We start from the raw sequence: 15904 nt of genomic DNA, 5'->3' as shown, positions 1-15904 counted from the left end.
TTACAATCTCTCAGAGAAAAAAATCGGCAGATATACAGGGTGGTTTCCTAATTCCCCCTTGCCGCATTTTACTGGAGGACCGTTGATCCTAGAGGCATACTTTCAACTAGAAAAATTAACCAAATAATGTGTATAGTACTCAGATACGTCATTCATGTTGCAAAAATGATTGCATTGTTATTAAAATATAAAAATTAACTTTTTATATAGTCCCCCGTGTAACCCAAAACCAAATTAGGAAGTTGTTGCCCGGCCTTTCCTGATACCAGCAAAAAAAGTTCATGTTTCTAATTTAACTGCTGCATATCCGCTGAGGTATTTGAATTCAAAAATCTGAGAAAAATAGGGAATGATCAGCATAAACCATGTATGTTTGCCCATGGCCGCTTTCCAGATCATTTGAATGACCCGCGGCATGTTTACAGATCACCTATGTAGCCCGCGAGAAGTTTTCAAACCAATGAAGTGTCCCGCAATCTTCAAAAGGATGAGCGACCTCGGCATTAATGAACAGAAAACGCTTCTTCCCCTCTTTATGTCATTCGAAATTTTCATCGATTTTTAAATTCAAATATCTTAGTGAATAATACACTATTATTCACTAAGAAACATGGTGTTTTATCGGGTGGGGGGGGGGGGTTGGCCTCAGGACCGACAGGACCACATTCTAATTAGGTTTTCAGTAAAGGGTGTCCGTATAAAAGAAAGTTAATTTTTATACTATTTTGATAACTGTACAATCCCTTGCAACATGAATGACGTATTTGAGTTCTACACGTTATTTTACGTGCGATAGCATTTTTCTAATTTTGGAAATATGTCTCTAGGATCAATGGTTCGGCAGTAAATTGCGGCAAGAGGAATTACGGAATTTACACCCTGCATAATACGTGTTGACAAATTCCGATGTATTTTACATGTGCTTCGTATTTCCGAACGGAAAATACGATAATTAATTCATTTGAAACATTTAAAACTTTGAAGTTTGCAACTTAATTACGGAGGAACGCGCCTTTCCATTGTGATGGTCATCTCTGATGACGGACTTGTATTGACCACTGACAAATCATTCGCAAGGGAGAAAATACTGTCGTGGAAAAGGGGAATTGGCGTCGCGCAAAATCGAAACAAATTCTTGGTATGACAGGGTTTTCTTCAAATAATAATAAAAAAAAGAGGAATATCTCGTAGAGAGAAGATTTTGGTAGGAGAGAAAATGGATGAGCTTGGCGATGACATTTGGCGCATTTCAAGTCCGCCCACCGGAGGGGAGAGTTGTTGGAGAGAGAAGAGCCGCGGGACACGATTAACCCTTATCTTACCAAAGACCACTCGCACTCCTGCCGCCGTTTTATAATACAGCAAAAAGAAGAAGAAGCCTAGCGGTAGGCAGTTGCTTTCACTGGCTGGCTCGCTCACTCGCGTGGTGGTGCGTTTCGTTCGTTCGTTGGTTCAAGTTTGATTGTGTTGTTGTTGCTGCTGCTGCTGGTGGTGGTTGGGTCTGTTGTTGATTGTCGCCGATTCATGGCCGCTGCTACGCGTGGCGCCTCGTCGGCAGATCCGCAACAGCCGCGATCCGCAACTCTCTTACCGCCTGCTGCTGCTGTCTCGCCGGCCACTCCTCGGCCGAGTCTCAGTCCGTCGTCCGCAACTAATTTGGATTCCGCAGTAGCGGCTGCGGCCTACGCTGGTCATTTCTCCATTACGAGGTATGATTTCAAATGTTCTCTCCCTTTATTAAAACTGTGTGTCACAAAACGTGCGATTATATTATTTTTTTTCCTCTTCGATCTGCGTGTCCTCTACTCTTGCGGGATGCCGGTTCGTAGATGATGGACGAACATCAGATTATTTATTTCCTCTCGTGCTTCACTTTGCTTAGCCCACACATACTACGGGCCAAATGTGACCCGCGCCTCAAACTTAATTTTGTAAAAATGAACCAAGCAGCACATAACCATATTTCAAGTGGCCCGCGGCACATTTCCAGACCACTTAAGTGATCCGCAACACATTTATATATCACTTAAGTGACCTGGGGCGATGTGTGATCCGTAACGCATTCCCAGACCACTTAAGCGACCCTCAGCACATTTGCAGATCACTTAAATGGCCCGCTGCACATTCTCAGATTACTTATATTGCCCGCAACACGTTTTGAAGTGGCCCGCACTCTTCAAAAGGTTGAGCACCTTGGCTTAGACAAATTCTTTGAACACTATTACCAATGGCAGGGACTGATTATAAGATTATGACTGGGGGGGCCAGCGGTGAGGACAAAGTAGTAATTTAGGAATGACTCCCTCCCTGAGACGAGTCCAAGATATTTGATTTATCTGTGAATAATTAAAATTTTCCATAATTAAATATGGAATTCGATTGTAATTATTAGATTAGTAATTCCTTCCAGAAATTATAACGAGTGCAGAATGTGTGAATTTTCCCCACAAGAAATGACTAGAAAATATAACTATTGTTCCTAGCATATTTTTCAGATTTTTGGGCCTAAAAAATTATGAGTCTGGGCCTCGGGCAAAGAAATTTTTTGAGGCTTCTCACCTAGCTACATATTTTTTCTCCTTCCAATTTACATGCTCACACTCGGAAATTGTGACCGAATCTCATTTTCACGAGGCCCCTTTGCAGTTGAGGCAACCGGGCTATATGCGTTAAGACAGCTCTGGCCCTGGGCAGCGCCTCAGTTGCACATTCGGAAATCAGGCCCTGGCCAACAGAAATAGCAATTAAAAGATTGAAATGCACATGTACGTTTCGACACACAAAGAGTGCCGTTGTTGAAGGAAGCAATCGATAATTAAGAATCGAGTATAACAGTGTTTTTAAATCCATAGTCCACAAAGATGGGACATGTGGTCCGCTGGCAAAATCAAAAATTCGATTCTATTTTAATGGTTAAATAGAACGAGGAAATGATTCGCTTGCATGCTATAAATAGCTTATTATTCGCATGAGTACACATAGAAAGTTTTTTGAAGTTAAGTATTCCGTCCAATTGTTCCAGATATTTTACTGATCCTTGCCTTCAGGAAGGTTCCGAAACGTTGAATATATCGCGACCTCGGTTGCCCCGTCAGTGTCAGTTGCCCTGACACTTCACCGGCAGCTGGATGGAGAGTGACAGTACGTACTTCTGATGAAGTCAGTCGCTAAAATCGGAATGGAATGAAAATTGGAATTCTTATATTTCTTTAACAGCGGTGGCCATTGTGTGTTGAAACGTAATGCTGTGTATTTCATGCATTAAAAGGGCCGCCATAACCCGGGTCAAGGGACCCGCAGTCAAAACCGTTTCTGAGGCATGATTTCATATAGGCTACACATTTTGAAGCCATATTCGGCATCCAAAAGTATACATAACTACCGATATGTGCTGAAAAAACACCATAATGAAGGAAATAATTTTATAATTATTGAAAAAATAATTATTTCATAATTGATGAAAATCTATAATTAATGAAAAAGTAGTTGCATAATTACTGAAACAAATAACTGCAGAGCTAGTGATGGAAATAATTTCAGAATTGTTAAGAGCAATTTTCTCAGAATTGTTAAAAAGTTTGTTAAATTCATGAAAAATATTAAGAATTTTTGAAAAAAATAATTTCATAATTTAAGAAAATTTAAAATTTATGAAAAAAAAACTATTTGAGAATTATCGGGCAGATTTCAGATTTAATAAAATAAATAATTAATTAATGAATTAATCAATTCATTAATTAATGGAAGGAATGAAAGGAAACCAATGAAAGGAATTTACTTGCAAATAAATAAAAATTCAAATTTAATAAAACATGTTTAATAATTTGTTGAACCCGGTTTAATAACCGAGAGTACCGCGGTATGACTTGGTGGCCCGCGGATTTCTTCGAAAGTTTTATTTGGCCCGCAAAGGCTGGAAGGTTGAGGACCCCTGATCTACAGGGGCCCTGGCACACCGGGATGTGCTCTTGGAATCCCGTTATTATTAATTGCAATCACTCGTATGTGACCGCCGATAAGCGATTTTAATTCGAACATTAGCGTGCTGCTATTAGACACATTACACGGTACACGCGTAAAGCGGTATCTTATAATAAATGCATCGCTCTGCACTTTTTACTTTTCATGAAAATTATTACTTTTCTGTGTCGACTTGATTCGGGCGACACGTGTTTAGTAAAACAATTAATGCGTGTCTTTCTATTGTTGCCATTGCTAGTTGATGCGAAGTACCGAGCACTGAGCTCTCGTCTTCTCGGTTTTGGTTTCTCTACTTAGGTGGAAGTATTGATCAGTCAATGGCTGAGTGAATCAAAATTTTAAGGTTTTTGAATTAAAAACTTCACTACGATTTTCTGTACTTATCTGTTATTCGTACTTGTAGACATATGAATAGAACTAAAAAAAAATCTGTTATTTTCTGTGCAGAAAAAAAATTAAAAACCCGTCAGGCAAGTGGTTTTAATCTACTTTGAAATAAGATTTATTTTAATCCACAATTTATACAACAATAAGAAAACTTGGATAGTTCAAATTTAAAATTCGAGACTTATCTTAAAATTGCTAAAACAAGCTATTTCGTGTAAAAATGAAATATTTAAAGCTATTATTTTTATTTTATTATTTTACGGAATAATTTCGTTACAGTTGAATGAAAATAATAATAATAATTCATACAAAATAAAACAATTAAAAACTACGTAAAAATGCATAAAGTAAATGGATAAAAATAGACAATATCAGTCACAAGTGTAAAAGTATAAAAAAATTGACATTACTTCATACGAATTTGAAAACACTAAAAACTCATAAAATGATGAAATAACGTATGAAAATTTATTACAGTGGATTCAGCTTATAACAGTCCAACTTAGAACTTTTTCCCGCTCAGTGCGATTTATTTTCGTGGTTCAAACTCCCATTAGCCCTTAGGGTTGATACTAATTGAGATTTGCCGTTTAAAGCGTTTTCCCGTTCACAACGTTTTTCATGACGGTTGTTTGCAAAACGTAATAAGCGGGGTTCACTGTATATAATAAAATCAGTTATGTACTATCGAGTACAAATGAAAAACAAGACCCTCATACTTTGGGTAACCATATTTCATCGAGAAAAATACAGAATGTCTCTAATTGTCTTCAAAACTGGCGACTTTCAATAAAGTTGTTATTTGTTGATAAAATTGAGAACTGTTTCAAATAGGAGTCAAAAAATGTATTTCACGAAAAAACGTTAAGACCTGGTGCCCGTTAGAACCATTCAATCGAAGAAAATATACGGAAAATGGGAATCTCGAAAAATACAGGCTCCATTGTCACCAGAAAATTACTATAAGTAACCAAAATCACCTATCATTGCTAAAATTGTTGAAAACCACCAATAATAGGTAAACGAGGGACTATTGGAAATCTCAGTTAACTGCAGTTGAAATGCAGTTTCCGGAGGGAAAAAACACTGACTATAACAAATATGTGAGATGAATTTTTACAATAGTTATAAGTTACAAAAATTATATACGTTTACAATTTTAAATACGGGACGATTGTATAAAATATTCAGTCCAGCCAAAAATATAGGAATGACTATGGCCCGTGAAATATGGAGCATATGGTGACAACTCAAAGCGATCCATCGAACTTTTTGTATTTACACATTATTACTGGTCCTTGGGTGCAAAAAGGTTGAGAAACGCTGGTTAAAAGCGCTTAGTAGAGAAGGCTTCCTTATAAGTTTTACTTTTCACCATAAATTTATACTACATTCTTCAGAGGACTCAGAAAATACCCATCGTAAATTTTCCGGTAACCATAGCGCGCAAATTTTTAATGTTCCTCTTGACCCTTCCATCTACAATATTTCAATTTCCTTAATCATGCTTGAAATCAGCGGAAGAGGAGTTAGAGAGAGAGAGAGAGAGATAAATTAGGCATGGAAGCATATTATTATTATTTAAGACGCCTACGAGAAAAATAAATGAACGGCGAAGAAATTAGCCCCGAAACGCATGCACACACGAGCTCATCATAACATATTGTAGAAACCGTGTGTGGAATAGAATCTTCTCTCCATTCTTCTTCTTCATTTAACTTTCATTAGTATTCCGTACGCGGTATTACCTACTTGAAGATAGACATACACACACGCACCAGTCACCATCCCAACAAGCAGTGCTCGGCACCACTCTCGTCTCATTTTCTATCCTCTCTATATATTATATGATATTACGTGTCTATAGCTTCTTATATTCAGCATAGCTTTTTGTTAAATCTTGGAGATTTATCACAGTAATTGGTTATAACCATAGACATAGAATTCCTATTCTTACTCTATGTCAGCGTTGAGAAACCTATGATCCGCGACGATGGCATAGGTGGTCCGCAGACAGACTTGATAAAATTACTTACCCGTTGTAACTGATATTAGAAATATTCATATGGGTTCAAATAAAATTATACTTTCGTACTTAGGTTCATCATACATCATCGAAGAATACAGGAAATAGCGATCCTAAGTACGGGATATCACAAAATTTTGCCAAAAATTTTAATTTATTGTTTCAAATGCGATTTGCTAATTACTGCTGAATTTGCTGAAGAGTATGGAAATAAAGGGCCGCTAAAAATTGCAGTAAACAAATTTATTTCACGAAAAATATTTAAATGATCTGATTGAGAACGGTAAACTGGGATTTTAAATAAGAATCCTTAAAATACGGGATTGTCAATACGGGACACAAATTGTCATCCAAAGCATTGTTAGAAATGGGCACAATCACCAACCGTAATTGAAATTCCAAAAAATTGTGGACAAAACGTGTAAGGTGAACAAGTATGTGAGATGGATATTTATAATTTTGCATAATTAATCATAATATAATGAAAACAGTGTGTGCGTGTGGGTCTCCAATTATTTCAGACATTTGCTGGTAATTGTTTTCAGAAAGGTTGGGAAACACTGCTTGCTCTCTATGGTTGTAACGGGTGAGGTTTTAATTTTCTGTCTTCGGCTGTGTTTGTCATTCTTCAGTAGGGGAAGCTGCTCGGGGTTCCAGCATAAGTAGGATGCCAAATCAGCGGAAAGGAAAAATAACTGCAGTACAGTATAGAAAAAATTTTTTTCTTCGGTAAAATTCGGACCCTGCTCTCATGATGGCGGCCCATGAGGAAATCAGGCGGACCTCTGTAGATCACCATCGGGCGGAAGTTTATGTTGAACCGAAATTTTGTCTTGAGTAGGTATGATAATATACATCGATTACCGTCGACGTCTTACCAAAAAAGCTGCGTGCTTACCAACAACACTTGTAATTCGTATTATGAAAACCTAAAATTTTCATACAAAAAGGCACTCTTGAATTATACTGTACCGGTGAACTTCGCCCGACCGTTTTAATTTCGACACGACACTGGTGAATGACCATGATGGTCAACTAACTGATTCATCATTCGCAAAAAATTACCTTTTGATAAATGATCTTCGATTACTTACTCTATGCATGACTCATAATTTCGGAAGCATTCTAATAGACGGAATTCACGAGCAATTAACTTGCATAGACTAGTGATTTTTCTGTTTGCTCTTATCCGAGGAGCCTTGATCGAATATCCAAGGAACCAAAGACGTTATAATTCTATTGTATGATACAGCTTGTCACTAGATTTACATTCTAATTCTAGTTTTGTTCACTTAGAGAGCTCTCGCTATTCACCTTTCGAAAGCCGCTATTATATACTAATCATTTCGACTAATAATCAAAATAATTGATTGGGCATTCAAGACAAAAAACAACGAAGCTGATCTATTAAAATACTTCCGATTATTCAGAGATGAAATAGATAAAAATTACATAGAGAAGTATTATATAATTTTTGTAATCTCAGTAGGACCACATCACACAGAAATACGTAATTTCGGTGCGTTACACAAAAATATTTCTAAGAACCGTGAGCAAACCTAAATAAAAATTATCACAACAATTACCGCTAATTATCACCGACTAGACAAATCACAAATCACTTAACCGTAAAAGCCAATAAAAAAATCCTTTGTATACAAAAATTTTTCTCAATAATTTCCACAAGACGTTTTCCTAATAATGGGAAATTAAGAGAAACAAAAAGAAAAAAAAAAACAATTATCATCATTCTCTCAGCAGAATAATTACATATTCAGCACCGACGATAATAACCAAATTTGATAAGAAAAAAAAATACGGTATTATACACATATCCGATTACCTTAATCAGCAGAATCATACCCCTTTATTTAATTAACACAAAAATTAATACAATAATTAATAATGGGAAGAATTATTGTTTTGTTTTTTTTAATCATCATTCTGAAGCTTCCATACGCTCCGGTTATCACACGCAAAAATTTTAAAATTTTATCGAGCGTTAAAATAAAAAGATTTTTTTTTTTCGTTTTTTAATTTATTCATCGGTTTGATAAAATATTTAAAAATTTTTTCAAGTCGAATAATTCTATCACATGTAAAATAGGGAGAGAGAGAGAGAGAGAAAACTCAAAAAGGCGAACAGCGACAAAAATTCCTTTTAATTCAATTATCCTTGATTAAAAATCTTTCGCATGAGAGAAAAAACAAAATAAAGTAAAAATTTCCATCGAAGTCGAGAAAACTTCCGTAATTTCTAATTAAAAAAAATTATTTTCATCTTTTTTTTTTATTTTATTTTCCCTCTACACGAGAAAGCTTCATTGAACACATATGTTTAAAACGTGGCTTCTTTATTCGATGAATTTTAGAGAAGAATCTCTAAGAGATAAAAGATCAAGAGAAGTAGAAAGAAGGAGATAGAAATTGATTGTTGTGGAGAAAGAGAGAGAACTAATAATAAGATAACAAAGAAAAAATTATTAATTCTATAGATGAAAATGGGATAAGGGGAGGAGAAAAATTGATAATGGTTCGAGTCCGTGAAGCGTACCATAATGAGACGAAAAGCCCTTTTTTTTTCCTATTCCTTCCATAAAGGCATGAATTTTAATTGTGAATATATTTAGATGGTCCAAGCGAGATTTTTAATTTGCTTTGCCTACCGAAGAAAAATGGGGATGCTGATGATGAATGTGGAGCCAATTTCCATAGATTGATCTTAATAATTTAAAAACTTTATCTCTCTCTCTTCTCTTTCATCAATTCAATTACCTGAATTAAAAAGGTTCTTATTTCTCCTTTAACAGTAATGCACTAACTGACAGAGAGAGAGAGAGAGAAAGAGATGCAATTTCCTAAATGAAGAGACTTCATCATTACCATGAGACTACACAGATTGAAAGATAAGATATGGGTATTGGTTTCCGGAGCGAACCAAATTTTGGCTTTGGCGGTAGAAGAGAGAGAGCATTTTTCCTTCGATTTCATTATGATATCTCAACACCTTTTGCCCTCTTCAATTCCTCTCTCTACCTGAGCTTTAATCATTAATTTATCGGGGGCTTCGCAATCGATTCTGTTCCAGTAAAGACAGGGAAAAAATGTATTCGGATATAGGCATGTTCGTTATGGGTTCCAATTAGTGTAATTGAAAAGTTACGCATTTTTTTAATTATTTTTTATTGGGTAGGTAGTTATGTGGTAGTGTTTTTTTTTTGGTAGATTAGGAGATATGTTTTGATCATGATGTGGAAATTGTTCTTTGGGTTTGAATTAAATAGATGTCAGGGGGAAAAATTGATATTATAGAAAGTGGTGTTTATAGGAAATGGTTCCTTTCAAGTATTATGGGTCATGAAAATATTGTCTAATTTTGTGATTTCCGAACGCTGAACCGTGGAGTGGCTTGAAAATTCCAAGTTGCAATGTCAGCACGTGTACTGAAAAATTAGAATTAATCCCCTAAAATTGTCTATGTGTGCACGTTTGATTGATAAATTGGGAGTCTGAGGGTAAGACAAGGCATTATTCAATGTTTGAAACTAATCAGTAAATATTTTAGTATATATAACAAAGCATGAATTTGAATAAAAATTTAGGGAGTGACTATGGCGTATCGCTAATATCTTTGGTTAACTCTGCATTTGACTAAAAGGTCCTCGAATAATTGCAAATTCAAAAACGCTATCGTAACCGAAAGAAATGTGTATAATATTTACGTCAACTTTTCTCCACCTTCCGTAGGAAATTCTTACACTCAATTGGGGGTACTCTGTAATATTACTAAATCCAGGGCTTGGCAAATCCCCAAAAAAGGCACCAGAAAAAATTTTTAGGAGCCAAATATGTATATATTTTTTTTCAGAAAAAACAGAACTAAAAGTAATGTTTCTTTCAACCTTTCAGGACAAACACCCTCAGCATTCCCCTGTCTAGCATCACCCTTCCGTATTGACTATAAATTAGATATGAATTATAATGTAGAAATGAAAAAATGGAAAAAGAAAAAAAAAACTTTGAACACGATTTTCTCAGATTTCAGTTTTAGACCTCATCCGTAAGATTTAAAAAAAATTTACTGCCTCAAAAATTCTGAAATTTTGCAGAAATGTTTATTCGACATGTGTTAGTAAAATGGGAACTTAAATATTTGACCATTCATTAGAATTTTATAATTTTTTAAAGCTTGAAAAATATGTAAATTTCAAAAATTTGAATATTCAACATTTTTTTTTTTCAAAAAATACTTCGCATCAGTCAATTACTAAATCCGAGATTCATTTTACCAACACATGTAGAATGAACATTTCTACAAAATTTCAGAATTTTGGTTCAGTATTATTTTTTTTAATCTTACGGATGAGCTCAAAAACTGCAATCTGAGAAAATCGCATTCAAAATGTTTCTTCTTGTACATATACGTTTACACTATAATTCATTCTTTTCAGTTCTTTTATTACGAAAAAACAAATTAACCGATTGACATAAAATTTTTAGTATTTTATTTGCAATTGAATGAAGTTTTCTTTGAAGTGATGTTTGAAAATTCGACTTCAGGGGTCGTGACACCCCTTAACACCAATTAAATAGGATGCAGAAAAATATTAAGAGTACTTACTTCCTATTCAAAATTTTTCAGTTTTAAGAAATACGTGCCGAATAGTTATCAAAAAGCAAAAATAATAATAATAATAATTCCAAAGAAACATATATTTTAAGATGACACCAGCAAATGTGTTAAGCTAGACTTATGCATAACTGCCTGTCCTCCACAGAAAATACTAAATCAAAAAATTACGCTAATAACTCATGAATATAAATATAATCGGAGTCAGTATCGACGACTACCCGGTATAATTTATGGGCCAACCGTTGATTTTACGGGAAGATTAACTGTGGAAAAACTGAATAATATAAAAAGAGGACATGAACTTTAACACTATTAAAAGAAACCCTTCTCTTTATTTTCACGTAATGCAAATAACGTTTTACACGCATTAAAAAGTCGGTCTCTTCCAAGGCTGTACGTATCAGTATAATGGTGTTTACCGGTCCCAGAACCGACTTTACTCATCTCAAATGTGTTTTTTTTTTTTATTTGTTCCATAATGAGAAAATAAGTTTTTTTTGCACAGACACAGAGAGAGAGATTAATTTGTTTATTTATTTATTCATGTATTTATTTAGTTCCCTTTGTTACGCCGTAACGGTTTGAGGGCTAGTAATTATAAAAGTTCTTTCAAAGTCCAATCATCTTTTTTGCCAGGGAAAACATTCGTGATCCGAAATAAAAGAAGAGCGCTCATTATTAGCTTCCCGCCCTCTATTAATATTTGGTTCTTCCTTCAAAACACGCTTCTTTATTTTTATTTTATTTTAAATTACGTTTGGATTCGTTCTGGGGTTCGTAGGAACACCCAGGGCCGCCGCATTTCATAATCATCCGAAGCTCCCTCGAGGCGAAATAAATCAGCTCGAGCAGAATGCGTTGTATGTGGACGTTTTTCTTTCTCATATTTTCTATGAGTGGTAATCTCACCTAACACGTTTCTTCAAAAGAGAACTTTTTTTTTTTTCTCTTGTAAAGCAAATAAAAGTGTTGACGGCTATAGGAAATGTTTTTTGTTTGTTTTTTTCTCTTCACTCAATTTGTACATCTATGTGTAAGAATCTGGTGGAACCCGCTCATCGTGAATTATTTTCCTGCCACTTGATTTCATATATTTGTAAATTGAATCATGGATCATTCTACCGAGAGACGCATTTTCTATATATTTTTGCGGCTTTAATATTGGGGGTTTGAAATTTAAGGCTGTGACCCAACCGTCGGGGCGGACAAAACCTCAGGGGCACAAATGTGATTTTTTTTACGAGTTCTGTTCAAAAATGCTCAAATTTAGCATCAAAAACTGCTTTATCAACTGTAGCAAACTGTGGCCGATGCCAAGGTGCCTGTTAGCACAAGGTTGGAGACCACAGATTTATTGACTTGTGAATTTAAAAACTCATTTTTTCTATTCAAATCTCTAAGAAGAATGTTTTGAGAAAGAACGAACTTTCCCGAAGCATATTTATATCGCGACATACGTATAGTAAATTGCAATAATGAAGACACTTTAATAAGTGAAAAATTCTGCGTGTTGAGCTCTTTCCAATTCGTTGTGAAACCCCAACACTCGCAATTCAGTCGATTCGGTAATCAAATTGTAGTTTCAAATCCCAAGCGCTTATTTCGAGGACTTCTTGGTCTATGAGAAAAGGATGAGTACAGAGTTAGCAATATAACTGTCTTTAAGGATATGGCACAGCTTAAGATACTATTGATGTGAATTTGATCTAGGTTGAATACCATATCAAAAGAGCAGCCATGCATATTAATGGGCAAAAAAAGTGGAAATCCCGTTCTCTCTCTCTAGTTCTTCCAGGCGGAATCCTGTAATAAGTATCCATCAACGATCTAAAACTAGACTTATTAATTTTTATACCACTTGGCCAGGCCCGTCATTTAGGGGGGGGGGGGGCACGGGAAAATACTCTAAAAATGGTACATTGAGTACATGTGCTTTGCCCCCCCCCCCCCCCCCCCCGGAAGAAGTTGAAATGACGGCCCTGCACTTGGCCAACCGAATTTCACAAACCTGAAATCTCTCTTTCGAAACGTTTTTGCAACTCAACCTCTCAGAATATTTTTTTCAACCACTCCCTAAATAAGAAAACCCCTTGAGCCACCCGCGAGAGATGCAGTTCCATTTCGTTTAAGTCACCAGAAAAAAAACATTTCCAGAGCACTTAATGCATGGTGTCCCAAACATTTTATTCCATCGCTCCCCCTTCAGAAATGTTTTCCTCTCTCATCGCCCCGGAATCAGGCGAACCCGTAGGATCCTTTGTTATACTCGTAGCTTCTATTCCCCCCCCCCGGACCATTCCATCACCGACTTCGGGAAACGCTAACTTAAAGTGACCAGCGGCATATTTACAGATCACTCGAGTAACCCACGACGCAGTTCCAGATCACTAACGCGGCGCGCTGCACATTTACAGATGACAAAAATGATCCGCAGCGTACTTATAGATAATTCAAGTGACCCGCGCCGCTTTTCCAAATCACTCAAGTGGTCAACGACACATTTTCAAACCAATGAATCGGCCCGCAGTCTCGTGAAGGGTGAGCACCTTTGTCGTAATTTCATACATCAGACCAGCGGCACATATATCGATAATAATACCCCAAAGCTATGACCACTTGAATTGGAGGCTTGTTCGCTGACCATTCCGTCATTACAAATTCGAATTTCACTAACACTGATTCGGTGGAGCGATTTCACAATCCATACAAAGCGGACAATCCTTCATCGTACGGACAACTTCCTTACTGTCTCCCCTCCACCAGACTCCAGAGAATGAGAAAGAAGAATAAAAAACGTGTGAAGAGAGCGAAATTCAATTACACTAATTCGGCCATTATTCAGTCAGAAGTTTTATCACCTCTCCGAGAGCTCGCCATTATTATTTCCATCGCGTCATTATTATACCATGTATATATTTTTGTTGTGCCAGACCAGAGCATATTTTCCGTGACTTATGAGCGTGAATGACGAGATTCATGCATATGCTATTTGGCAGGTGAGAACGATGTGTAATGATGGTTGTGATCATGATGGTGAAAGTTGCCCCCTTCCAAACCGATCGTTCTCTCTTCCTTATACACAGTACGTATTATTCAATTTTCCACAATGTCGTGGGAACTAGTCTTGTGAGAAAACTAGCGCAGTGATAGCATGATCATAAAATAGAATAAGACCTGACTCGCATATTATAATCCCATAACCCTTATTTTTTTTCCCGCAGGGGCGTCCACAGAAAACAACAGCCCATTAGGTTTTACTCACCGCTAGTAATAGGCTATGACCAAATCGAATTACGACACGGTGTTTCCAAGAGAAAATGACGTTATAAACGGCATCTTATTTCGATGTTTTTTGGTGTGATTTTTCTCCATTTGCACGTTGTTGAGGTGCGTGGATTCCATATACACCTACGCACATTTTTTCTTTTCACATTCTAAGCCGGTTGTATTTGGATATAAAACAATGCCAGACCGTTTTATATTTGCCCATATTATATTGCCGTTTTATATTTTCCAACAGTTCAAACTGAAAATTCCTATAACCAGATCGTATACAGCTAATTACCATTTTTTATTTTTTATTTTTTGTGGTTTATATATCTGTCTACAGATTGATTAATTATTCGCAGTTATTAGCACTAAGTCATCATCAGAACAAGGGAGTGTCCTTCCCTATTGTATAACAAGTGTTGTTGTAGCCTCCACCCTTTCGAAAGCCTATTTCTCGGACGTTGTACGTAGAAAGAAAGAAAACATTTACAGCGAAAGGGTTCAGCCCTGAAATAAATCACTTTTCTCAGAACCCCCCTGCGTAATACTATTAAAGATTAAAAAAAAATGCCGTGTAATTTAATTGCGTCTCTTTGTTAAGTAATAGAGGAAGCAGTGATTTGTGTGTGTGGACCAATATTCCCCCCCCCCACTCTCTGTAATAGCCTCATAGCCGCTACACAGAAGCCCTATATATCGTAGCAAATTCAGTGAAAAAACACCTCGTTAATCCGAAGCATAACGCTTTGCGGAGTGCGAAATATTATTACGAGGGAATTTTATGTTCTATGAGTTATATTTTACGTTGTTTTTAATTCATCAGATTTTCATGAATACATATATGTATAAATTACTTATTTAATCAAAAATATTCCAAAAACTATTTTTCTCTCGTTGACCAAGACGTCTTGTGAAACCCTTGGCTCTTTCCAGAGTGGCAAAAGCTGAGTCTAATTTTAAAATTATAATAATCATATTTTGATTTCGGAAATTGTCCCATTCTATATTTATTGAGATTTTTTTCCCTGCACACACACAATGGCACTTTCCGATTCAGTCCGATTTACTTTAAAAAAGGGGGGATGATTTAACCATTTAGAAATCGTTAACTACACGCTTAGTTCATCAGGAAAGAAGCACTGTAACTATACTAATATATGTTGCATATACCAGTTCGCGATAATTCGAATATTCGTTTAAGTTTTCGTGCGGCTCTAGAAACTTCAATATGACTTTTTTATTATTTATAGTGTTAAAATTTTTCCTTTTCTCTCTCGAAGTTTTTGGGTATTATATGACTGGTTTTTTTGTTATTTATATTCTTATTCAATAATCAAATTTGATATTTCTGCAAATAAAAATAACTAATCTATAACTCTACTAATCAAGATTCGAGTGCATTTTCTGTCGAACCAGAGTTGAGAGAGAGAGGGATCTCACATATATGAAATGATCCCGACTTTTGTTTAAAATCTTACGGTGTTATGAAAAAATAGGGTTTTAAATTTCTTTTATTTCATTTTGGCCCGCTGTTATGAGTAACCCTAAATTAAATACAGTGAAATCTCACTACAACGGTAATCGATATATTGGTAACAGCGATATTT

At 35.9% G+C, this 15904-nt stretch overlaps 1 protein-coding gene across 2 annotated transcripts in view; it reads left to right on the top strand.

The window, feature by feature from the left end:
* The first annotated feature begins 1315 nt into the window (after window positions 1-1315).
* Window positions 1316-15904, top strand: part of twz (BTB/POZ domain-containing protein twz) — a 65915-nt gene continuing 51326 nt past the window's right edge. Inside the window, exon 1 of one of the 2 annotated variants that reach the window (XM_089232005.1) lies at window positions 1316-1709. In XM_089232005.1, the coding sequence (XP_089088131.1) occupies window positions 1525-1709 (185 nt within the window). In that variant the 5' untranslated portion in view covers window positions 1316-1524. The remainder of the gene's footprint in view (window positions 1710-15904) is intronic. The other variant, XM_089232006.1, reaches the window with a different exon arrangement.

The sequence above is a fragment of the Pholcus phalangioides genome, unplaced genomic scaffold (genome assembly GCF_987345545.1).
Source record: "Pholcus phalangioides strain wild (caught in Gottingen) unplaced genomic scaffold, Ppha-v1.0 ptg000001l_1, whole genome shotgun sequence".
Taxonomy (NCBI): Eukaryota; Metazoa; Arthropoda; class Arachnida; order Araneae; family Pholcidae; genus Pholcus; species Pholcus phalangioides.
The sequence above is the reverse complement of the archived record's forward strand: the minus strand, read 5'-3'. Positions and strand labels throughout refer to the sequence as shown.